This window comes from Coenobita brevimanus, chromosome 40 (assembly GCF_032717465.1).
Source record: "Coenobita brevimanus isolate Jiangsu-jjx chromosome 40, ASM3271746v2, whole genome shotgun sequence".
Classification (NCBI taxonomy): domain Eukaryota; kingdom Metazoa; phylum Arthropoda; class Malacostraca; order Decapoda; family Coenobitidae; genus Coenobita; species Coenobita brevimanus.
The window spans coordinates 37,988,775-38,016,148 of NC_136993.1; the positions used below are offsets into that span (position 1 = coordinate 37,988,775).

The 27,374-nt window shown below is 40.7% G+C and overlaps 1 protein-coding gene across 1 annotated transcript in view; it reads left to right on the forward strand.

Annotated features, from left to right (window-relative positions):
• The first annotated feature begins 1,124 nt into the window (after positions 1–1,124).
• LOC145397050 (glutamate receptor 2-like) overlaps positions 1,125–27,374 on the forward strand; it is a 45,263-nt gene continuing 19,013 nt past the window's right edge. The window contains exons 1-4 of the mRNA XM_080270264.1: positions 1,125–1,220; positions 20,229–20,351; positions 22,306–22,526; positions 25,055–25,183. Coding sequence (XP_080126390.1) covers positions 1,125–1,220; positions 20,229–20,351; positions 22,306–22,526; positions 25,055–25,183 — 569 coding nt within the window. The remainder of the gene's footprint in view (positions 1,221–20,228; positions 20,352–22,305; positions 22,527–25,054; positions 25,184–27,374) is intronic.

Below are 27,374 nucleotides of genomic sequence, written 5' to 3' on the forward strand. Positions count from 1 at the left end.
ACATGCAAGGTGATGGACTTTAACGCAACCCAGTAAAGTCATTCATTATCTACCCGAGGATTTTCACATGAAAGATGTTTCACTCTAAGTCCGTAAGGTGCTTAAATTTAGCCCATATAGTGCTTAACTTTAGTTAATCCCTTTTTAATCCTACATTTATTTAATTCTTCTGTATCCATTGCTCCTGTAGCGGCCCCTGACTTCTCTGTCTAGGAACCCAATGGACCTCAATAAAGGACAGTTAGCTCATCTCTCATTCATTTAATAGAAACGACTGTAATGGGAAAGAGGTACAGCTGGCCACATAAGAACTTCGGACAGTTTCTGTGTGAAGCGGAAGTCCAGCGACAATTTCCCATGTTCATGCATCACAGTTATGTGGTAATTTCATCTAATATTTTACATGTCAGTGCCACCAACAAACATGTTATGATGTCAAGGTTGTCATGTGCCCCAAATGCCAGACCTCTATTACACACTGATGCTGTCCCTGGTTCATATGTTGCCATGTGTACATGATAGTACTGTGTTATATTAAAGGAAACACCTTGACACTGGGGGAATTATGTGTGGAATGTAAATTGTCTCGGATCTGGTGTAAAGTCTGTGAGTAGTGTATTATTAATTTCAACTAGTGTGAGAGACTGTGGTGGCTATTACGTCAGTGGAAAGGAAATAGGTTCAAAGGTCAAGATTAGGGTTGGGGGAATTCAGGAAGACTAGGGCCCGTTTTCTTGTCGGTTAGAAGGTCTCTAACACCTCACCCTATGCAATTTATTTTGCTTATTATACGGTACTACCCGTGTGATGAGGTAGGCATTCTGTCCGGTAATTGAAGCTCCATATCACCTTTTCCCAAGCGATTTATTTTCCTAATTATGTTTCTATCATATTTCTTGTTGCTTAAATCGTTTTAATATCGCCATACTCTGCATAAGTATGGTACAAATGGATATTAACCAGCCTGATCCAAAAATAAGTTACGGAGGAAAAGGTGCTCAGGAGCCTCCTTAACTGACGAAAATATGGGCCTAAATCTAACTCATCAAGTTCGAGGGGTCTCTACTAAGCTGAATAAAAACACATGGAAAGAACAGAAAATATGGTTACAAGACTTTTATATCATGAAGGAGGCATTGCAGCCAGAATATAACGAGCAGAGTGACGCTCTCCTTCACTCCAAGTACGTCCTTCTTAGGGTGAACATGATCGCATATACTGTAGGTAACAAGAATGAATAAAAGACACGGTGTTGAGAGTGTGTAATAGTAGTAGTAGTAGTAATAGTAATAGCAGTGGTAGTTGCAGCAGTAGTAGTAGTAGTAATAGTAGTAGTAGTAGTAGTAGTAGTTGTTGTTGTTGTTGTTGTTGTTGTTATTGTTGTTGTTGTTGTTGTGATGGTGGTGGTGGTGGTGGTGGTGGTGGTGGTGGTAATGGTTGTACTAGTAATAATAGTACTCGTAGGAGGAGGAGACCCAGGTTCATCTGAAACGTGAAGCCAGTATACTGGAGGCAGAAAATTACCCTCCTCCCGAAGCTTACCATCTTCCTTTCGGAGGATTGGGAAGTTGCTGCGGGACGTTTGTATAACGGAGGAACTCCGTCACCCAGTAATATCAGTGTCACCACATGAAGGTACCCTTCTTCATGAACTGTTGACAGGGGTAGTGAAGACAACCGAATTCCTTCACTTCAATAGGCCTCTGCAAATGTAAATAAAAATTGGGTCCATGGAAGTGTAAATTAAAATCATGTGTTTTTAGCCAGAGGGAAGTTTAAAAAAATATAATCCTTTGGCTGAGGGTTAATGAAACCATGTAACATGTGCATGTTTGAGTAAAGGTGTAAATGGAATATTGTGTGTGTGTGTGTGTGTTGTGTGTGTGTGTGTGTGTGTGTGTGTGTGTGTGTGTGTGTGTGTGTGTGTGTGTGTGTGTGTGTGTGTGTGTGTGTGTTTTGGATCTGAGAAAGGTACACATAGAATGACTTGGCAAAGAATGTGGATTATTCCGACGGTGTTTCTCACATAAAAAAATTATCAAATCTGCAGTTGTCCTCATTCTCCCGTTCCCACTCCCTATGAACTCATGACTTTTCAGTTCAGTATTTTCAGGACTCTTGATCTGAACGGATATTGATTCTGGCTTTCTTTTGCACAGTTTTCTATGAATGGAAAGGTTTTGCAGGGCCTCAGTTTTTTTTTTTATTTCTTCCCAGTTAATTAAGGAATACATATATGGAATGCAAAGTAGATATTCATATTTTTTCAACGCTTATATGAGTGTTTTGAGCTGTGTAAATGGATGGTTTATTTCGTGAAAATTTCCGTTCATAAGTATCTGCAGCAATTGATTCAAGTAGAGGTCATTTTGTAAATTTGCTCTAGCTAATGAATGCTACTGATCGTTAAAAAGTTAATGGGGAAAGAGTCTAATCCATATAATTTTGAATTTAGCTATACAGAGGCAGCTTGTACCTAATAATCTATCTATCTATCGCCAGATCCTTAATCCCGTTCGGGGTGGCGACAAACAAATCGCCTCTACGTCGCCCTGTCCCTCGCCATTTCACTGCCCTGCTCCCAACTCACACCCCCTCTCTCATATACCTCTCCACACCATCCCTCCATCTCATCCTCGGCCTCCCCCTCCCTTTCCCCCCCCCTCTACCTCACTGGCATACACTCTCTTCGTCAGTCTTTCACCCTCCATCCTCTCCCCATGGCCAAACCACCTCAGTGTATTCCTCCTAACGCTTCCTATCACATCCACACCACAATCAATCAATCAATCAATCATTTCCTGTGGCACCCCACGGGATGCATAGGGTCTCAATGAACTCTCTCCACCAATATTTGTCTCTTGCCATCTCCTTCAGGTCCCACCAACACTCCTCTCCTGCTTCTTTTTTCATTGTCCTTAACCAGGTTTCCCTCGGCCTACCTCTACCTCTTCTTTCTCTAGCAGTCCACTCTGGCACATCCTGTATTAAACTACCTTCTTTTCTGTATATGTGCCCCAGCCACTTCCAGCGAGACGGTCTCACATATTCATTAACTGGTTCCACTCTTGTAATATCCCTTACTCTTGCATTTGTAACTCTGTCTTGCCACTTTACCCCAAGAATCCTTCTCAGTATTTTATTCTCAAATCCTAATACTTTCTGATCTGTTGCAATTGTACTGTACCATGACTCACGCCCGTAAATTAAAATTGGTCTAACCATGGACTTGTAAATTTTCACTTTAGTATGTACCGAAAGCATATTATTATTCCAAACAGATTTCAACATTCCAACAGCTCGCCAAGCCTGTCTAATCCTCTCCTCAATTTCATTGTTTAATGATCCATTAGATGATACAGTTGTTCCCAGATATTTAAAGTTTTCTACATTCTTCACCACATTATTCCCATTTACGCAATCGATTTGGTTCTCCACGTTCATATTAATAATTTCAGTCTTTCCACAATTTATTACCAATCCCACTTTTTCTCCTTCCTCCACCAGACACTCAAGCTCCCTCTGCATCTCGTAAATACTTCCGCAAATCAGTACAGTATTATCAGCATAGTCCAAATCCATCAACTTATTTTCTTTCCAGTTAATTCCTGCACCTGTTCTCCTTACAACCTTTTTCATAACATAATCCATAACCAAAACAAACAACAATGGCGAAAGAACTCCTCCTTGAATTACTCTTGACCTAACATGAAATGGATCACTCAAAGAACACCCACCATTACCTTACAAAAAGTACCTTCATGCAGGCTTCTAATAATATTTACAAACTTTTCTGGTATACCATAGAATCTCATAATTTTCAACATAGCTCCACATGAAACACTATCAAACGCCTTTTCAAAATCCACAAAACACATACTAAGTGGCATTTTCATCTCATTAGCTTGTTACATTAGATGCCTTACAATATAAATCTGATCATTACAACCTCGACCCTTTCTAAATCCCGCTTGTTCTTCTCTTAAAATTTTATCTATTGCTGGCTCTATTCTGTTCAACAAGATTTTGGAAAAGACTTTTGCAACTACAGGTATCAAAGTTATCCCCCTCCAATTGCCACACACACTTAAATCTCCCTTTTTTGGTATTTTTATAATCACTCCATTTTTCCACTCTTCTGGAATTCCACCATTATCCCAAGCCACATTAAAAAGTTTCAAAAGCGCATTCATCAACTCGTAATTTTCCACCTTAAGCATTTCAGGGAATATTCCATCCTCTCCTGGGGCCTTAAAATTCTTTAACTCCTTTATAGATTTTGCTGCCTCTTCCGAAGTTATATCCCCTGTTTCTATCTGCAAATCTCTCTCGGCTGGCAAAATGTCCTCTTCAGCTGGGATTGGTCTATTTAGAACAGATTCAAAGTGCTCTTTCCACCTTCCTTTTATATCCAAATCTTTAGTAATCAAATTACCATTTCTATCTCGTACAGGTATTTCCTTCCTTCTCTTTTAAGTCCGAGTTAACTCCTTTATGGCCTGATACGCTGCTCTTGTGCTCTGACCGTCATTTTTACTTAATTTAATTTCTGTCTCTGTCGCCTTTTCATCATATAGTCTCCTCTTATCACGTCTAACGAGTCTTTTTACTTCAGAATGTAAACTCCAGTACTTTGCTCTAAGTACTTCAACTACCTGGCCATCAACATGTTGTTCTTTACTTCTTAACTTAGCCTCTTTCCTTTTCTGAATTGCATTCCATGTTTCATCTGACATCCACTTTTCCTTCTCGCTTTTCCCTTTTTCTTAACAGTAACCTTAGCACTCTCATGCAAAACCTCTTTTACCTCTCTCCACATTTTATTAATATCATTGTCTTCAGATTCCATCAAAGTCTGCAGGACTAGAAACCTGTTCCTGCATTCCCACCGAAACTTTTCCCTCGTGCTCTCATCACTTCTCAGCTCATTCTCTCCATGTGACTCCACAGGCTCCTCTTAAATAACTCATTTCCACTGCTCTCACTCTTTACTTGTGTCCTTCCAACAACGTCCAAGCTTCACTTCCATACGTTAGAGTTGGTATCACAATACTGTCATGTAGTAACTTTTTCACTTCCATGCTCACTTCCCTGTTTCTTATCACTGCTTTCAAGGAACCAGCAACCTTTCTTCCATGCTGTAACCTTTCAAGCACTTCATCCTCCAAACCTCTATCCTTACTCATCACAGTACCCAAGTACTTAAATATACTCACATTTTCCAATTCCTCACCATCCAACCTCGCTGTACATTCACTGACTTCACCTCTTTCAAAGACCATAACTTTCCTCTGCCCTACATTCACCTTTAGATTCCGTTTCTTACACACTCTCCCAAACTCATCCACCAAGCCTTGCAGCTCCCCTTCGTCTTCACTCAACAACACAGTATCATCTGCAAAAAACAGTACAAGAAGTTTCCAAACACTACCTTCTCTCACCAGGGCCACTCCAACATCCATTACCCTACCCTGTACCTCTTTTATTACCCCATCCATGTACAGATTGAACAACCATGGAGACATGACACATCCCTGTTTCAACCCAACCTTCAAAGAGAAAAATTCACTCAGTTCACCATCCACATGCACTGCAGCCTTAGCACCATCCTACATACTCTTCACAGCATTCAACAACTTCCCATCTACTCCATATATTCTTAACACTTTCCACAATCCTTGTCTATCCACCCTGTCATATGCTTTCTCCAAGTCCATGAAAGCCGCATACAACTTTTTCCCTTCTCTAGAATCTTTTCCACTAAAGATCTAAGATTGAATATCTGATCTACACAACCTCTTCCCTTCCTAAAGCCTCCCTGTTCTTCTCCACCTAATTCCTCTGTTCTTTCTCTAACTCTGTCAATAAGTATCCTACAATACACTTTTCCTATTATACTAAGAAGACAAATGCCCGTATGATTATCACACACTTCTTTTTCCCCTTTTCCTTTGTACAAGGGAATAATTTTACATGACTTCTAATCCTCCGGGAGTCTACCTTCCTCCTAGGCCAATCTGCACATCTTCCACATCCATTCTACTACTATCTCTCCCCCATGCCTCAGCATTTCACCACACACTCCATCAATTCCTGGGGCTTTCCCCAATTTAACTTTCTTCATTGCTTCCACAACTTCTATCCTACTGATTTTCTTCCTGTCTTCTCACCTCCCTCCTTCTCCCAGCTATTCCCCAGCCACTTATACTCGCATTACTTCCATCTTCTATGTTCAACAATTTCTTAAAGTGTTCTCTCAATCTGCTCACTTTTTCTCCCTTTTCCACCAGCAGTCTATCATTTTTATCTTTCACTCCTCTGCTAACTTCACTTCCGCCCTGTCTTACTCTCTTCACCTCTTTCCAGAACATTTTCTTATAGTCCCTCCACTTTACACTCAAATTCCTTTCAAATTCCTCATCCACTCTCTTCTTACTCTCTCTTACTAATCTTGTCACCTCTCTCATTCTTTCTACATATAACTCTCTCCTCCGCCTCTCAATTTCTTCCACGCCCCTAATTCTCATCCACTCATTGTATGCTTTCTTCTTTAGTGCCACACCCTGTATCACCTTTTCATTCCACCATGCTGTTCCTTGCACCCCCCTCCTTTTACTCTTCATCCCACACACCACATCACATGCTGCACATATTTCTTCTGTGAATATCCTGCATGCACCTTCCACGTGCCCCATCTGCTCCAATTCAATTTTGCCCAATCGTTCCTCCACTTCTCTCTTATATGCTGCCTTTTTCTCATCCTCCTGTAACTTTTCCACTCTCCTTGCAAGCAGTCCTTCTTCCCGTCCTTCCCTTCTATTTCTCCATATTATTTGGATCTTGATTCTGGCCACCACCAAGTAGTGGTCAGAAAGTCCACTTCCCCAACCTCTATAAGCTCCTGCATCCATTACACATCTTCGCATCCTTTCATCCAGACACACATAATCAATCATTGCCTTCCTTTCATTCAATTCACCACCCACCCTTCTCATAAATCGCCATGTATACCTGTGGATCATTTTATGCCTGAAGAGGGTACTGACTATCACCAACCCCCTCGCAGCACAAATGTCCAATAATAATAATAATAATAATAATAATAATAATAATAATAATGATAATAATAATAATAATAATAATAAAAGTAGTCCTTGTAGTGAAAACATTAATCCTTTTAGGTCACATGTTCTTTTTTATTTCTCCAGAAACTAGTACGCAAATGCAGAGGATCGTGGCAGCAGCAGATGCTCTTTGGTTTATTTTTATTATGGCTGCGTTAAAGACTGTGGCTGGTGATCAGCTGTATCCAGGTTAGCATAAGTACTGTACACATTCCATTACATGGGATGAGTTTTTCCCTAATTAATTCCAGTATCACTAAACTCGAAAAAAATCTAATTCACTTTCGGCTATCATGCATGGTAAAGCATATATCATGACAATCAAAAACTACTGTACAGCATTTCATTTTCGCCAACAATCTCAGGCACAGCAACGAAGATTGCACGACAATGTTGCAGTATGGTCGTGTTTTGAAAGTTCCGTGAATACTTTAAATGAAAAAGGTTACCCACATATTTATATTGTCATATAATGAAAATACAAAAGTTCCTGCCTGATTTTATCCCTTATCAGGTAGAGGGCCCTAATTGGTTCGAAACTGTTGTCACGGGGGATGTGAATTTAGGAATTCAAAATCCCATATACTATTTGAAAGTAGAGACAAGGAATTGACTTGTGAAAATCAAGTAGTAAGTTTTAGTTTATGCCGGTTTACTTCGCTGATTCTCTAAGGACGAGAATTTTATAAACTTTCTCAACAGTACACAGTAGAGACTAATCACTCACGAATGCTGATTTTTAGTACTGTTAGCCTCTTGAGAAAGTGACTCCACCCCTGAAAATCAATAACTAATACTAATAATAATGGACAGGTTCTTGCCAGTGGTTAACTCCTGGCTGGCACAACGGATTTAAGTTTATATTTGGAAGAACTGGCTTAAATACAAGTCGTGAATAATGCAAGGAGTTTGTGCAAACTAGGAGCGGCAAACTAAAGTAAACTTAATGAGGAGAAATAAAACACGATTCTAATTACATTAAGCTCAAAGAAAAGAACTGTAAATTGATTACAATGAAATAAATTTACGTTATGTGAATCTCAAAAATGAATTCAAAAGGGGAATTCATGATCACAGAAGGACTCATGAATTCGAATAACAAAGGAAATACACTCACTCACTCATTCAAAAGCTAATCAGACTGAAGCCTAGAAAAACGAACAGAAATACTGGTCAGTGGAGGGAATAGAGCTGAAGCTACAAAAGACTGGGCGTTTGTGTGATGAGCACCAAGCGCTGCTATTTGCTGCAAGCCCACTTCACCAGTCACTGTCTAGGTGGAGATTGAGGAAATCGCTGTACAATGAAGACGCTGCTCTCTACGCTGGGCACAAACGATTCTATCTTCAAGGCGATCCAAAACTGACTACGTTCAAACTGGGAAGGGGAGTAAGAGATGGACGTGTTTGCCAGAAGCAGGCGTGGTCTAACTTGAATGGTCAACGAAGAGAGGGCGAACGATATACACACAGAATAAAATCATTCAGTGAAAGCACAAATGTCGTGCATAAGAATGGTCACTTTTGAAACAGTGACAAATGTTCAGAAAACCATCCCAATTGAAGTGTATACAAGGACGGTTGAACTGAGTCCAGTGGGAATTCCACAAGAGTTCGTGGTTTTCTCACCACAGCACAATGTCACGAATTTGTATAAATACACAATCGCGCGAGTTCGTGATGTTACGTCCCATCAAAATCAAATTTTTCTTGGGAAAAATTTTACGATATATACATACATATAAATCCTAACTCAGTCACACAAGATTCACACTGTGGTGTGTGTACTATCCTGCTTCAGGAGAAAATCACAGTCACCAATGAGCAAAAAAACTCATATTTACATTAACAGAAGCAAGCTTGAGGAAAAACTCCGTGACAACTGTGAAAAATCCTGTATTCATGTCAAACTGAGCAAAAAGTTCACTAGATTTACATTAACAACTAATTGTTATGTAGCGTGGTGTATGTAAAACACGGTGTAGTTGTGACAGTTGTAGTGTAAGTGTACCTATGTGTAAAATGATGTGATACAAATTAATAGTAAATGGAGATGATGAGGCAGATTAGAAGAGGTGGCAGGATGCGGCAGAGATGATCAGCTGATCTGCACAACAAAACTACTACACCCACCAGCTGTACCTGTGAAATCAATCAAGGTGAAGCATCAAAAGTGTCAGTGCGACAAACAATTTTTATCAAATAACGATCTCTCTCTCTGCCTAGTAGTCAGTACATATGCTACAAAAAGTACACTATTATTTTCTTAATGGATACATTATTAACCAGGAAACGTAGTCCCAGGACAGAATCTCAAAGAACCCTGGTAGTTTACTGGTTAAACCTAACTCTGCTCTACAATTAATATCGGCAAGCTGAGAATCCCTATGCAATCTCGGGCAGGTCACATTTTAACACTCAACATGGGTGTGAACACTTAAGGAATCCTCAGAGAGGCCCACAGCTCGAGATTCTCCACATGGTAATTCAGACACAGCTTCGGATTGCCCCTATGGGGTTCTCGAACTTTCCTCTCAACCTACAGTACATATGTACGTACAGGCCATAGACATACTGTGTCCTCTCGGGCCAATGGACGAGACGTCAGGTCTGCACCCAAATTACCACTGCCCTGTCTCTCAAACGACTCAGAGATTATGGGTGTGGATTCAAACGGCACAGGAAGGACACATCCCTGACTCATGATACATTGACACACACTGCAGGAATGCAAAAACCTATCTATTTCTTGTCCCATTACTGGCCAGAAAAAGTCAGCACGGATACGGCCCTGAGTTTTCCTTTTGCCCATGTGACCTCCTGAGGCTGAACAATGACCCCATTCTAACACTGCTTGGCAAACTTCGCGAGAATGACAAACTGCAGTCGAACCTCACCCTGGGGTGTTCGTGACTCACGGTAGAGCTGTCCTTGTTTACAAAGGAACCAGGCTTGACCTCCCCGTGAATACTTAATCACTTTACCCTTTTGCTTCTTCTGCACAACAGCAAATGTCGGGTCAGAGTGTTGTTCTTGGACAACATCTTGGCTACAAATCAGATCTTGCAACGATGCAATGGTCACCGGGATGACACAGTTTGGAGCCTTGGCCATGGCTCATGTTACTGCAGCCGAAATCTGAGTAGCGCCATCTTCGGTGCAACTATACTTGGCACCTGGTATGTTGCCTGTTATTAGGTCAAACACGTGTTCTGGCATGACAACTGCAAGTATTGTACCAGTGTAGAAAGGAGATGCCACCTACTTACGTGCCTCAGGGAACAATCTCACTGATCCATCAATAAGCTGAGCTTGGATCTGTTGGCCTGTTTACTCCTCAGGCCAAATTAGTCTCTACCTGACAGAGCAACCTGAGGAACCATTGTCTCTCAGGACCTTTACAGGAACGCCTCCCACAAACCCTGGTTGAACAAGGAAGGCACTGTTTCCTGTGGGAGGGCCTGTGGAGGAAGCGGCCAGCCATTGATAAAGCTGCTGAATGAATGGTGTGGCAAACATGGTGCCCTGAGAATTACATACCTGAGGGGTCGTACTCACTATCTGAGGACATAGAGCATTGACCACCTATGGATGAAGGTTCACTGATGCTGGGGGGACTTGTGACCTGTGGGGAAGTACCTGTGCTGCTAGGGACGACACCACCGTGCTGCTGTTGAAGAATGAAGACTGCGTTTGCCTCCTGCCTCCAATACACTGGGGCTGGTGCTGAAAAGGATTGCCCTGACCTTTGATTGCATGGATGATACTGCTGCTGGTTAGGGTACTTGTTGGTCCCCTCCCAGTTGGGTTTCTGTGTGTTTTGCCCTTGGTCCTTCTTCTGCAGTTTGTTTAGACCTTGGCCATTGTTCTGATAATGGCCTTGATGCTGGGGTTCAGTCTGAGATGGTTTCCCAGACTTGTCAGCATTCTTGTTCCAGGTCCGTTTCTTACAAGTTTGGTACCCATACGCAGTGAAGAATGCATCAGCCTTCTCCACCATTTGGCTGGCATTCATACCTGGCAGATCTTAAGCTGAGCCATAAGTTCGGCAGGACACAACTTTTCTAGCTGTATGTGCAGCATAAGGCTGATTGTCCCCTCTCGTGTGCAAGAGGTTTCATCTTTCCCCATCCACTCATCTACGTAAGCAGTAAGCCGATCGAGGAACTGAACAGCAGTTTCCTTATCTTGTAGACTTGCCCTCATAAACTGACTCCTGGCGTCATCAACTGTGAGACTGTATGCTTTGATGAGTGCAGCCTTCATCATCTCGTACGTGTGATTGTCTCCACGATTTCTGTGGAGAGTATTGAGGGCAGGGTCCTCAAACAAGCTAAGAAACAGGAGCCACTTTGCTGCCTCATCCAGCTGGTACAGCTGCGCCATGTCATCAAAACGAGCTATGAATGGCTCGATTCGCTCACCTTTCTTGCATGAAGGAAGCTTGAGGCACGGGGTTGCCAGAACATGTGCAGGGAGAGTGCTTGTGGAGCTTGGGTTAGCTGCACCAGATATGATTGAAGCCAAGGAGTCTTGCTTGAGCTTCAGCATCTCGAGTTCATGTTTTTCAAGTGCCTAGCACTCGGCACGCTCGTGTTCACGTTCTCTCTCGTTGTTCTCGCTCGTATTCACGTTCTTCTCGCTCGTGTTCACGTTCTCTCTCGCGTTCCTCGCGCTGTTCTCGCTCATGTTCACGCTGTACTAACTCATGTTTGCATTGAATTCTGCGCTCTTCACGGACATCACTCTCACGCTGCTCTTCATAACTGAACAGTGAGAGCACAGATTCTTAAATTTCCTTGGGGTCGGTAAGCCCCATATTTTTGGCTTCCTGTACGTATATATTAATAGCCATGATGCTAAATCAACTAAAGCTGAGTGAACTAAAGACTGAGTACTGACTGCTGTTCTGCAGAGAAATGGTAATAATTAAAAGTAAAGAATATAGGCACAGGCTGGAGGTGACAAGTCATATCTAGTTAAACTGGTAAAGAAAGAAAATATAAAAAATGCAACTGACTGGGAAAACTATTATCTAAAATTAATAGAAATGAATCAATAACCACCAGTAAAACAGTGCCTATAGACTTTAATGATAACAAATACCTACGTGTGAGTGGTGAGTAATACTTCGTTATTAACTTTAGAGCTAGGAGTTTATATCCTGGTGAGGTCGCCAGATGTCACGGGGAGGGGGGATGTGAATTTAGGAATTCAAAATGCCATATACTACTTGAAAGTAGAGACAAGGAATTGACTTGTGGAAAACAAGTAGTAAGTTTTAGTTTATGTCGGCTTACTTCGCCGATTCTCTAAGGACGAGAATTTTATAAACTTTCTCAACAGTACACAGCAGAGACTAATTGCTCACGAATGCTGATTTTTAGTACTATTAGCCTCTTGAGAAAGTGACTCCACCCCTGACAATACTAATAATAATGGACAGGGTCTTGCCAGTGCTTAACTCCTGGCTGGCACAACGGATTTAAGTTTAAAATTGGAAGAACTGGCTTAAATACCAGTCGTGAATAATGCATGGAGTTTGTGCAAACTAGGAGCGGCAAACTAAAGTAAGCTTAATGTGGAGAAAAAAAACATGATTCTAATTATATTAAGCTCAAAGAAAAGAACTGTAAATTTATTGATTACAATAAAATAAATTTACGTTATATGAATCTCAAAAATGAATTCAAAAGGGGAATTCATGATTACAGAAGGACTCATGAATTCGAATAACAAAGGAAATACACTCACTCACTCATTTAAAAGCTAATCAGACTGAAGCCTAGAAAAACGAACAGTAATACTGGTCAGTGGAGGGAATGGAGCTGAAGCTACAAAAGACTGGGCGTTTGTGTGATGAGCACCAAGCGCTGATATTCGCTGCAAGCCCACTTCGCCGATCACTGTCTAGGTGGAGAGTGAGGAAATCGCTGTACAACGAAGACGCTGCTCTCAATGCTGGGCACAAACGATTCTACCCTCAAGGTGGTCCAAAACTGACTATGTTCAAACTGGGAAGGGGAGTAAGAGATGGCCGTGTTTGCCAGAAGTAGGCCATGGCCTAATTTGAATGGTCAACTGAGATAGGGCGAACGATATACACACACAATAAAATCATTCAGTGAAAGCACTAATGTCGTGCATAAGAATGGTCACTTATGAAACAGTGACAAATGTTCTGAAGTGCGTTTCGTTTCTTTTCGCTTGTAAAGGCTGCAACATGCTTGCCTGCATTGGCCTTGGTTACCTAAAGGCGTCTTTCCATGCTGTGCAATGTCTGGCAGCCTCCCTGTTCAGTCCTTTATCCCTGAGATCACACTCAATGACTTCATCCCAGGTCTTTTTCAGTCTAACTCTAATAACCCTATCCCCAACGTTAACACTTCTCACTTTCCCCAATCAGTTGTCTTCCTCCATTATCTCCACATGCCCAAACTATCTCAACCTACCTCTCCTCATAACAACATCAATACACTCCAATCCCATCCTATCTCTTAACTCTTCCATCGTAAACCTATCCCCCCCCCTCCCAGGTCTCGCATGCAAGGACGTACTGCACATCCACCTAGTCATTGTCATTTTGGTACGTTTGAGACTGGGAATATCCTCTTCCTTTACTGTCCAGGTCTCACTACCATAGACCATTATACTCCTAACACATAGCGCGAACAAAGATCCTTAGCACGGAGAGAGAGTCCTCTCGATGTCAGGAGAGGCAACTGCTCCCCGAATTTCTTCAAACCACTCTTCACCCAAGCTATAGAGCTAGCTCCAGCCCTACATCTAGCACATATGTCTCCCAAATAATAAAAGTCTTCCATATACATGAGAGACTCACCAGCAGGATCAATCCCTTCATGCCTGACAATCTCCATATGGTCTCCCTGAGAGACTGCACACATAAAATCAGCATTATCTCGCTGTCTGCCACTAATAGCACTACACCTCTTATGCACTCACTTATCACAAATAGTGCACAAGATGGAATTATTCCCAAGCCCTTGTGGCAAACTGCACAAAGCCACCCCACAACTTATTTGACAGTACTGCCACAACACCTAGATACAGTCACCTTTATTACCTGCGTAAAAGAAGTTTGAGGAGGTTATGTATTCTAGTATGTTTTCTGTCTGTCTATCTGTCTTTTTGTCCAGACGATATCTCCAAACTCTATCAAATCAATGTTCGCTGTTTTTCTAATCATACTTTCTAGAAATCTCTCAATTATCTTCATTATATGTTCGAAAGTCTTATGCCTCTATAATTTCGTCTTTCCAGGCCATCATCCTTCCCCTTGTACACATTTACAATCACACTCTTCAGCCAATCATCTGGGTCAACACCACAAATATATTATCGTAGTTATTAAGTCTGTAACTAACCTCACTCGTATACCTCCTGAGACCTTTAGCATTTCAGTAGTTAGCCCAGACACACAAGCCATCTTCCCCACCTGCTTCCTTCATATCACCCAGCTCACAGTGGCAGCATCAACCAATCAATGGCCAAGGGCCAAACACTGGATCTGCAGACTGCAAAGCTTCCGTTTTCCAGTCCAACTACTCACTGAACAACCGGTTATAAATCTTTCTCCAGTCATTTGTATTATCCCCACTGTTCACCATTACCTTTCCTTCATTATTTTTCTCACACTGCTTACCTATGATATCTCTGATTTCCCTCTTCATCTGATTTACCACCCTAAATTTCATACTCTTCCTTCCCGCACGAATTAGGGTATCCAGTAAATGTCTGAGACTCAGCTTTTGCTTTTTTTTTTTTTTTTTTTACTTATTATCTAACCCTATGCTTGGCAGCCAAGTATTACTCTTTGTTACCATCTTTTTCCATTCCCAGAGAATCCTTCTTTTCTCCTTAACTGCAGCTTCTACACGCTCATCCCATCACCAAGTTACATTATGTCTTGGGGAGGGGAAGGCATTGTCCATCCATACACTGGAGTAGTATCTCTGAGAATAACTCCCAGCTGCTGGGTATAGTTTTTTATTGTTATATACTGGTTGCAGAAAGCAATGATATTCTTGCAAATGCTGACCTACTCGTATAACACATATATCTTTTGAAGATTTCTTATATAGGTTTAATAACAGAACGTTTAGTCCCAAAGAAACATAAACAACGTCAATGGACACCATAAGAGAGAAATAAGACTTCTAAGTAAATATATTGGCGAAGTGGTATATATTAGTGAATATATTATTCAAAGTCTGTGTTAGTTATTTTTAATATTATTAACTGTCATGGGTAGTCATTATATCACTGAGACATAACCACAAAGTGAACACATTTTGGAAATTAAATAATGCAGACGCGAAAATATAGCAGATATTGTTTTATGTCAAACTTGAAGACCAAACAAATTTACACCAATGTTGTAGTTGTAACTATTTATTGTGGACCTATAGTAAAACATCTCGTTCCGAAGTTGACCAATCATTTCACCAAGTGGTGGTGCCACAGGACTGAAAATTGGTAAATTTTTCATCGATCTTCAGAAATAGTTGGGAAGTTGAAACTGGAAAGCACAAACCAAGTAGTTTCGCGTAAGTTGTATGAAAAATGTTCAGTCCATTATTGTGAGATACAAGGATGTTAAACCGAGTATTCCTGAGACTAATCATGGGTACCTAACATAGCCTCAGAAGGGGAAATAATGTCTCAGTGATCTGCTTGAATATTTCGTGTTCATAACGACATATACATAAGTTTCCAAGTTATTTTATAGGATATTTAAAAATAACGAGCTGAGGAATGAGCTTATAAACTACCGGTAAATTACATAACTGTTTATCAAACTGGCTGTCTTCCCCATGGATGATCTTCAGCAGTGGGGTTCCATAGGACTCAACCTTTAATTCTATTGTATATTATTTGAAAAGAGGCAGAGATGTAGGCTTAGGATTAAGCAATACAGTATCCTAATTTGCACATTATGGTAAACTGGTAATGCAGTCTTCTAAAAAATGACGGCATATTAAAAATAAATTGATAATAAAAAATGATTGGTTTTCCAAAAAACAACCACTCTTTAATTTGAATGTAAAATGTTACATGTTGGATGCCTAAAAAATATATCGGAATATGCGATAATGATAAAAACACAGCAAAAATATGCATTACCAACCACAACAGGAGACAATGGAACCGAGAACCTCACAGCAAACGCACATAATACCACAGTTTATCCAAAGAAACGTATCTGTATTAATACCATAGTTACCTCTAAAACTGTTTTCTGTAACACTTTTCCTTAGATATCACCGTCATCATCATCTCTCTGGGGCCAAGCTGCCATGCCTACCAATAGTGTGTTACACACACACACACACACACACACACACACACACACACACACACACACACACACACACACACACACACACACAATTCATTTAAAATACTGTGAGATTCATGCTTCAGCGAAAAAAAAAAAATGCTTATATGCCTATTAAGAAAACGATTTCCCTCTGTATACAGGGTTAATCAGACAAGTATTGGAATTCACAATTAGTAACTTTTTTTTTTATTAATAATGAAAGGAGGAAGGAAAAACAAAGAAAAAAAAAAGTCCATGTGCCTAATGGCATCCTCCATTCATATAATATTTATAACAACTGAATTTGAATTAAAGTAGATTAAATATCTGTGGGAAACAACTCCCAGGAAGTGAATTCCAGAGAGTAGTAGTCTTGGTGATAAGTGAATTTTGATAAGCAGAGGTTCTGCATTGCGGGGGAGAAAGTGTGAATTCATGGGCACTCCCAGCTGCCCGAGTATTTCGGGAGAAAATGTGAAGGGGAGGCCCAACTGAAGCTAGTTCGTCAGAGCACTTACGGTAGAAATATCGATAAAATAATGCTAAAGAAGCAACATCTCTATGTACTGATAAAAGAGGAAGGTCCTGCGTAATGGCAAGATTATTGATAAATCTAAAGGCATTATTTTTAATTTTGTCCAACTGCCTCAATGCAATTGCTCCACATCCACTCCACAGTGGTGAACAGAATTCGATCTGAGAACACACATGACTTTTGTATATTGTGGACATCTGCTCGTCAGTGAAGAACTCACGAACTCTGTACATAAGTCCCAATTCTTTAGAAGCATTTTTAGCAAGGGATTTAACATAAGTTGTCCAGCTTAGGTTGGGGTTTAGAGTAACACCTAGGACATCAATTGTTGTGGATATGGGAATATTGACATCATTTAAAGTTATGTGAGAGTCTGAGGGATTCTTTCTGTTGGAGAAATTAATGTATTTAGTTTTCTAAGCATTAAATGAGACCAGATTTGTTTGTCCCCATTGATTAATTTTAGAAAGGTCCTGGTTCAGAGAAATTGCTGTGTTTATTTGGGAATTTATAATATCAAATTATGTAACATAATAATAGGAAAAGTGTATGGTAGGATACTTATTTACAGAGTTAGAGCAAGAACAGAGGAATCAGTTAGAGAAGAACAGGGAGGCTTTAGGAAGGGAAGAGGTTGTGTAAATCAGATATTCAATCTTAGATCTTTAGTGGAAAAGTTTCTAGAGAAGAGAAAGAAGTTGTATGCGGCTTTCATGGATTTGGAGAAAGCATATGACATGGTGGATAGACAAGGATTGTGGAAAGTATTAAGAATATATGGAGTAGATGGGAAGTTGTTGAATGCTGTGAAGAGTATGTATGATGGTGCTAAGGCTGCAGTGCGTGTGGATGGTGAACTAAGTGAATTTTTCTCTTTGAAGGTTGGGTTGAAACAGGGATGTGTCATGTCTCCATGGTTGTTCAATCTGTATATGGATGGGGTAATAAAAGAGGTACAAGGTAGGGTAGTGGATTTTGGAGTGGCCCTGGTGAGAGAGGATAGTGTTCGGAAACTCCCTGTACTGTTGTTTGCAGATGATACTGTGTTGTTGAGTGAAGACGAAGGGGAGCTGCAAGGCTTGGTGGATGAGTTTGGGAGAGTGTGTAAGAAACGGAATCTAAAGGTGAATGTGGGGAAGAGTAAAGTGATGGTCTTTGTGAGAGGTGAAGTCACTTAATGTACAGCGAGGTTGGATGGTGAGGAATTGGAAAATGTGAGTACGTTTAAGTACTTGATTACTGTGATGAGTAAGGATGGAGGTTTGGAGGGTGAAGTGCTTGAAAGGGTACAGCAGGGAAGAAAGGTTGCTGGTTTTTTGAAAGCAGTGATAAGAAACAGGGAAGTGAGCATGGAAGTGAAAAAGTTACATGACAGTATTGTGATACCAGCTCTAATGTATGGAAGTGAAGCTTGGACGTTGTTGGAAGGACACAAGTCAAGAGTGAAGGCAGTGAAAATGAGTTATTTAAGAGGAGCCTGTGAAGTCACATGGAGAGACAGGCTGACGAATGAGGATATAAAGGAGCGTCGTGGTGTGGATGTGGATGTGATAGCAAGCGTTATGAGGAACACACTGAGGTGGTTTGGCCATGTGGAGAGGATGGAGGGTGAGAGACTGACGAAGAGAGTGTATGTGAGTGAGGTGGAGGGGGGAAGAGGGATGGGGAAGCCGAGGATGAGATGGAGGGACGGGGTGGAGAGGTATATGAGAGAGGCGGGTGAGAGTTGGGAGCAGGGCAGTGAAATGGCGGGGGACAGGGCGACGTGGAGGCGATTTGTTTGTGGCCACCCCAAACCCGTCTGGCAATAGATAGGTAGATAGATAGAAATTATGTAAAGGAGGTACTACATGTGAAAGAACTATGAAGGGTCGAGTCATCAGCATATGAGTGTATTGGGTTGTGAGTGACAGAGAGGTCATTTATATGAATGAGAAAGAGATTTGGCGCCAAAACTGATCCCTGAGGTACGTCAGCATTTATGGAATGAAACTGAAAATAAATTCCATCTACCATGACCCGTATTTTTCTATTATGAAGGTAAGAATAATACGGAAGAATAGATTACTAAATTATTTCTTCATTAAAAACATAAAACTATGATGAATGGTTAAGGGAACTGAAATTATCTTTCTTTTAGAAAGTGGGCTAACAGATAAACTGATGTGTTTAAAAAACGTAAAAGGATTTAACAATGTTGAAATGTGAATAATGTCCCCAATATCTCCCGAGCATCCCACTGTAGGTAATGGCCTAAAGTTAAGTTAGATAATAATATGCACTTCTACACTACTGATATTAGTCTATTTAAAGGCAGGTTAATCTGTAAAATGCAGGTTATTTAACCATTTGTATGCTGGTGCCACTGTATATCTTTTTCTCCACTATCTTAATGCAGATGTTGTACTTCAGTAAGATTGACCAGAATAATGTAATGAAGGAATGCTTTATGAACCACATTATTTTTGCTTTAATTTACTAAAGAAAAAAAGGATGCACCAGAATATAAATACATAATTCAGGCATGTCCATAATATAAAGTTATCTGAATGTTACGACAGCAGGATTTTTTTTTTTCCTTTGCTATGCAAGTTTTCTCGGATATTTTCTCCTTGTATCGCTATTTATGGTGAACGAAGAGTCTTCATGCTGTTATATTTACTCCACGTCTTTTAGTTCTCTTTATATTTTAAATGTTGGACCACCACACTGAACTATAAGGTGTGTGTGGCCTATGTGCCTAATAATATTAAAGTAATTACTAACAATCCACACAGAGCACAAAATTGTCAAAAAATATTGTTCTTTGGGTTGGTACGGGACACTGATCTGATATTCGTGCTTCTTTATGTAACACTGTTTACAGAATGAGCAGTATTTGCAGTAGCCTAATATAAAATATAATTGCTTTTATTTTCATAGCTTTTATTTTCAGTCACTAGATTTTTATGCCTTCCAGTATTACTTCTGTAATTCTTCTTAACCATATCCAGATGCGACCGAGGAGGGAGGACTACTAATAAAAGTCCTGAATTCGATACTTGGAGCTGCAAAGGAACGGGATCACTGCACTGTCTTTATTACAGAGAATTACTGGGTATGAATTATTTTAATTTACTGTATGTGCATTAGATAATGGTATATTGTATTTTAATGCTTCTATACGAATTTGCAATCCATAATGATATGAGTTGGAGGATGAGATAATGCTGTGTTCTAATAATTTACAGTTCAGTGGTGTAAGTGAGGTGGCAGCGCCATGGGGTGTTGGCGTGTTCAAAGTGGCGGCGAGTGGTCAGGACGCTAACGTGACGCACGCACAGCTCTCCCAAGTGGTTGGCCAGGCGGGCTTTGTAAGTTATCGTTCACATTTTCCTGCAGAGGAGGGTGGGCCACTCTTCAGTGATCAGTAAGGTAATGAAATCTCGCTGCAGATTTGGAATGAGATATGTGACTTCACAAATGACAGTGAAGGATAAAAAAAATAAAAACATTGACAAACAGAACTTTCCGTTAATGTTGCTTTGTCACCTGGGTTCACTTGTGCAAAGCAGTACCGACGTCTGTCAGACGGGAGTCCACGACGGTGGAAGGAGGGGGAGGGTTAAAATTAACCCAAGAAGAAACAGGAGGCACAATAAACAGACCAACCGGCCATTCTTAGAGGCCTCCCAGCTTCTACTCTTTTAGTAGCATTTTGGCAAGACCAGACCACTTTCTAAGTTATCTGCATGGATAAGTTTAACAGAGCTCTCTGAGAATGACAACAACAAGACACCATTCAGCACACTAACACACTTCCTGAAAGAGGTGTTAGAAGGAGTTACTGGTAACATAAAAAAAAAAAAATGTCAGACCCACTGACTTCACTGGCATTGACATCATGGTGCCTCATGAGGGGGATAAATCAGTCGACCCTCTTTTCACTGCCAAAGACCCCACTACACTGCCCACTGCCTAGACTGACGAAGCAGACTCCCCACCCCTGAAATCACTAGTACATTATAGCACTGTCTGGAAAACCTCATCAAGACTCCACAATCTAGTTAACAGTTGCCTTTGTCACAGCAACAGTGAATCCCTGGGATGGCAGTGGATGATGACGGAAAATTCTAAAAGTGTATTCCCGAGTCAAATCAGATGTGTATTTGCGGGTAAACTAGCTGTAGGCTAAGTTGCTGCTATCAACTTCTATTGGGAATAAGTGTTAGAGATCGAGCAGCATGGAGAGCCACCATTAGGTGATCAAGGCCGACGCATGGAAGTGTGTTGGAGCCATAATAAACGAACGAGTGAACGAACCGGGAACAGCTTAAGAACTGACATAAGACTGACTTGCCACATCCACTGTAATGGCATCATATACTATATCTGTTTGGGAATTAATGGTGGCTTATCTTCGATATATGAATGTATATATATGTACTCCCATCTTAAATGTTAGGATCAACATACCTAGCCCAGGGCTCCTACGCTCCTCATGGGGCAAGGAAGAACTGGATGATGGATGCATGGATGGATAAAAACAAATAAGACTAGTTACTAATGTCATACTGTTCATCCAGCTAGGTCACCACTGTAAAAAGTTTGTGCTTAAATTACAAATATTTGCGTACATGTCTTTAGTTTTTCAGCAAGAGTCCAATGGTAGTTCCTTAGGCACACAAAAGCCGCCCTATACATCAATGCCTGGCCATTCCAATTCTATTTACGTCCTCGATCACATACTGCAAAAGGCCCTGTTCTCATTCATTCACTTCAAGTTAAAACTGTCATAAAAAAAAATGCAGATGTAATTATAAGGACCTTATTTATCATCTGAAGCTTAAAACTGTCCTGATTCATAGACATCTTCCTCCTTCAGAGAGTTTACTCTGTCCATGGAAACTCATACCAGGTTTTGTGAATGCCATAGCTGCCCAGTCATCTCTTCACCACCTATCCGATTATATTACTGCAACACCATCACATCATACATTCCAAATGTCCTTTAAATTTTACTGTCTTAATATTTCCTTTCGTTATTCTTTCAGATATTTGCTGTTTTACACAACTCTTTGGGCTGGATCGTTGTTCGGCAATGTATCCAGAGCATAGATTTCTGACACTTTTTCTGCATAACTGGACATTGACGTCAATATCAATACATTAAAAGACTCATTCTTGTGAAATAATGCTCTCTCTCTCTCTCTCTCTCTCTCTCTCTCTCTCTCTCTCTCTCTCTCTCTCTCTCTCTCTCTCGCTACGAGTGTGAGTAAATATATATCTGTACACATACTGGCATACAAATATGTCGTCCTTTTGCAGATAAGGAAAAACTCAAGATCCATAACGGTGGTGGTGGTGAGTGACGACCCAGCCTTCCTTGCCGCCTTCGCCGAGTGGTCTTTCAAGGGTCGCCTCCAGGTCTGGTCGACAAGGTTCCTTGTCCTCACCCGCCTCCCTCTCAACCACCTCCAACACTTGCGCAGCACCCTGGCAAAGACCAACTCCATGCTTATCATCATAAAAAATGAACCCTATCCGAAGTAAGTCTTTTGTCATACATACTATTTTGTGTGTAATACTTATGCATGGTTCCCAAACTGATGATCATGAAAGACTTGCAAATCCATCAGCTTCTTTAACCCACTGATGTCCAGCGTCCAGTATAATGAACAGGAATGAGCATTTTCAAAGTTTAATAAAGGAGGGAACCTCGGGGTAGGGACCTAGGAGCATTGCAACTATAAGCCGATAGGTGGAGGGGGGAACACTCAGTACCCTTCCAGCAAAATCTCTCTCACGGGAACTCAGTCCACTAATGGGTTTAATGCAGCAGACTCAGAAATGAATGAATAATGTAGTAGAAACCATTACATATGACTTGATAAGCACTGTAACCATGTTACCTCCTTGAATCACAAGCACAACAATTAAATACAAGTTATTTATTGGCTATCATGTGAAGATGTGTGCTGTAGGCTAACCAGTAAAGCACAGATCAATTATCAGGGTTGAAAAGTGGGTGAGTTGGATAGAAAGGTGTGGATGATTTAGCATGAGTGTGGTGGTGTTGGTTAGAGTGGCACGAGTATGCTCTTTAAAGACGGGAATGATATGAAGATATAGACTAAAGTTGGGAATGTTAAAGTTTTCTCTTACACTGTCGATGTTAAGAGCGGTGTTTGAGCAGGAAACATGAAGCCATCTGACGATGAGATCTCACCAAGCACGCAGACGGAAAGTTTTTCCTCGGCACATAATTTTGCATTTCTATTTCTGATTTGACGCAAATTCAGGATGTAAAACATACACAGTCAAATGCAGCTAACCAACCTCACAACTGAAAGCATTACCTCTCCACTCTCCTCCCAACGCAGGTGGTAAGCGATCGGAGTGGTAATGTTTTCATTTCAGTTGTGAGGTTGGTTGGCTGGCTTTGTGTGTGGGTGAATATGGTATCTCATGAACGGCTTGAGCTGTCAACATGAACCTTTCAGGGTATCAAGATATGGTCAAAGTCTTGGACAAGTTGGAAGATGGGCACTCGAGGTCAAGGAGAAGGTCACAAAAGGTCAACTAGTTGACCTTTGACATCCTTTTTGGTAACCTTGACCTTGACCCCGAGTACCCATTTTCGATCTCGTCCAAGCTTTTGGCCATATCTTGATACCCTGAATGTTTCATGTTGATAGCTCAAGCCCTTCATGAGATGTCTTGTTTACTCATACACAAACAAAGCCAGTTAGTCAACCTCACACATGAAAACATTACAACTTCACTCACTTAGCAACGCGGGTAGTAAAAAAATTGTTAAGTGCAAAGATTATGCACGACGGGCTGGCATGACGGTGTTGGGGAGACAGGGTGGAGCACACTAACGACAAAATTAAGCACATGTAGCTTCTATGTACCTCATGTCTTAAGATACAGGTGACAAATCGTGGTAAATAAATGCACCAAACATCACAACCTGTGTAAAGAAACGAAAAGACTGAACATGATTAGAGGTAATAATAAAGAACATTAATGATCCCATGAGTTATTGTTTATATTTCTTAAATGCACTTAACTGTGAACCTAGAGGAAATAACGACTTTTTACTAGGGGAATGGACAAATTTTGTGAGTGTTTAATTATTCTCTCACATAACTGTATAGATACATAAGCCAATCGATCTCCCTCTGGGACAAGAGTAGGCAAGTATAGAGGACAAGGGAAGGTTCACTACTTTACTTTTATAGGATTAGAATACACATGATTAACAACTGTGATGCTTGTGAAACTTGTGGACCATGAGACCTAACACGAGAAGGGTTAAATAGGGTCTCCGATGCTAAGACTATTTGGAAAACGTGCACGAAGCTTTACAAAGTGGGTTATTCTTTGAGTGAGGGTAAGAAGTTCCTAGGATACTTTGAGATGTTATGGGCTACATCGCTGGGCACGCCATGTTAACCTCTTGAATCCCGTGACGTATTATAGTAGCATATTCACACTCCCGCCAAACGGCTGCTTAGGAGATACACATCATATATAGGCTCGAAGAACACTGTATAAAAGACGCCACAGCATCGTATGGATTAATTGTTCATTATTGTCTATATTCCTTTTCTGGTATCTGTCTATTCGGTATACTAAATGGACATCTTGAATGGGATGGAGGAAAATAATAAGATAGATTCAATATGCATCAAGGATAAAGTCTTCAGTTCACCCTTTAACTGCAAAGTGTCAGAGGATTTAACAACAGTCAGGGAAAAGATATACACACCCAAAACGTAAAAAAAACTATCAAGATTCTTATGCTAAAGCCTAAAAAATATATTAATTGTTGCAGATTTTGCTTCTCTATTACCAGACACCTTAATCTCACAAGGGATGCACAGAAACAAATCACCTCCACTTCGCCTTTTCCTTTCCGTTTAGCTGTTATCACTCTAATTCACAAATCCCTCTCGTATAACTATCCGTTCCAACCCCTCGCCCCCTTCAGCTAAGAAGACAAAGTTCTTTTCAGCTAACGGAACCTCACCACAGCCAAAGAATTAATTATTTGTATTTACTTCTGAAGGTGCAGCGTGTTTGTGGAGTTGCCCTACAGCTCGGGAGACTCACAGCCACAGAAGGTTGCCTGGTGGACTCCCTCACGTGGTCTGGCTCCCACCTTCCACCTCCCACTTTTTCCCGACAAGTTTTACAGGTAAGCGTACTGACTGCGTTCTCTTCATTACTATGCTTTTACCTAAATTAGAGAAGAACCTAATATCAGCTGATTTCAGTAACAAAACCTTTTCAATACACTGAAGTCTTTATTTTTTTTGTACCTTACGGCAAATTTATTCAGTTTAGGAGATCCACTTTGCTGTTAAGAGGCCAGTGAAAGAGCTATAACTGACCCTTGTACGAGGAACCCAACAAATTTCTCCAAAACACGATATAAACGCATGGCCATGAGTGAGTGAGTAAATAACTTAAATAAAAAACTGGTGGCAAGTTCAGAGTCTTGTGTAGCGGATAGATTTGAAAAGGGCAACAATATAAAGAATAAAATTAATGTCGATAACTTCATAAGATAAAGGGGTAAAAGTAAGACACTAGAACCACTAAACATTAAATCTTACTAAGGAATTTGGGTGCCTCCACAAAAGAGAACGCTCGCCTCCGATAGCACAGGCATCATCTCCAACCACCTACGAAAGACGGTACAATCCCTCACCCCCTGTGTGCTTTGAGCGGCCTGGAGATGGCAAGAATAACATACAAAAAGGCGTCACCATTTTGTACGTGTTATAACGAAGGGGCCAGGAGGTTTAGTCACATAAACCTAATATCATTAAGGAATGACCATTATACATACTTATGTCAATAAAGACGTATTTCTTTAGTTTAGCAGACTTTTTCTTCTTTAAGGCCTCTGGGATGTCTCTGCACTATGTTAAACAAACTGGAAGACAAAGTGGTTGAAAAGATGGAGTAGGGAAGAAGTCATGTGTATAATAATTTAAATCCAATGATGAAGAAATTATTTGTGCAGCCGGAGGTCAGTAGTTCAGAAATGTGTGAGAAATTAATAACGGGTTCTAGGGGAATAACAGGATATAAAAACTGACTTCCTTAGTAACTCTTGCAACCAACCGATAGACATAAATCTGAGACATATTTATCAAACTGGTGACTGGATTTTAAAGGTTGATAAGGACTTGGAAAACATTTGCTTGGACATGAAAAATACTAATCCTTTTCTTTAACCTGTACAACGCTGGCGATTTTTTTTTTTTTTTTAATGCGAGGAAGAAGAAACCAATGGTTGAGCCCGAATTACAGTTCCTTCCAGGAAAAAAAAAAACAAAGACAATAAAAAAAAAAAAGAGCCAAATTCAAGATCCTTTCATTTCGAGATGCCTGGGCACACTGCGTTTGAAAGACTGGACACAATAGGAGGTAGGAAATACAGACAGAGGGAGACTGTTCCAGAGATGACCTGTAGCATAAATGAAGGACTGGGAGTAATGGTTAACTCTTGCATTAGAGAGTTGGATAGAAATGGGATAAGAGTTCGTTGCTAGACGGGTGCTACGCTCCCGTCGTAGAGGTGGAGTGATGCAAGCAGACAATTCAGAGGAGCAGAGACCATTGCAGTAGTGATAGAAAAGAGATAAAGAGGCAACAGTGCGGTAAAGAGACAGAGATTGAAGGGAGCCAGTAAGAAGAGGAAAGTTGGTGGACGAAAAGCGTTTGACTCCATTCTATTGAGAAGACCTGTATGTGGGGAGACTCCCCACACATGAGAGTTGTACTCTAAACAGGGGCGAATAAAATGTGTACAAAATCAACAACAGTGCAGGGGTAAAGAAGCCACGGAGTCGGCTTAGCACACCTAATCTCTTGGAAGCAGATTATACAAGAGATGCAATATGATCTTTCCAAGATAAGTCCCGAGTGAATGAAACCCCAAGCATGTTCACAGATGATGCAGGATTGAGCTGGATATTATTTGACATTAGTGGGTACTCCTGTGGAAAATTTTGATGGGTTGATACGTGTAAAAACTCAGTTTTTGATGCATTAAAGACAAGAAGATTATTTTTACCCTAGTTAGAGATACATGCCAAGTCAGACATTAGGTGTGCCATAGCTCCATCCCTTGTTTGTTGAAGTAACTGCTGAGATGGACGTTGTGGAAACCGAATGGAAAGGTGAAGGGTGGAATGATCAGCATACGAGTGGATAGGGTTAGATGTACAGCTTAGAAGACCATTGATAAATAAAAGGAAGAGAGCTGGTGATAGGACAGAGCCCTAAGAAACGCCGCTGTTGATATGTCTAGGAGAAGAACAATAGCCGTCTACAACAACAGTTATAGAACGACCAGAATGGAAGCTGTAGATGAA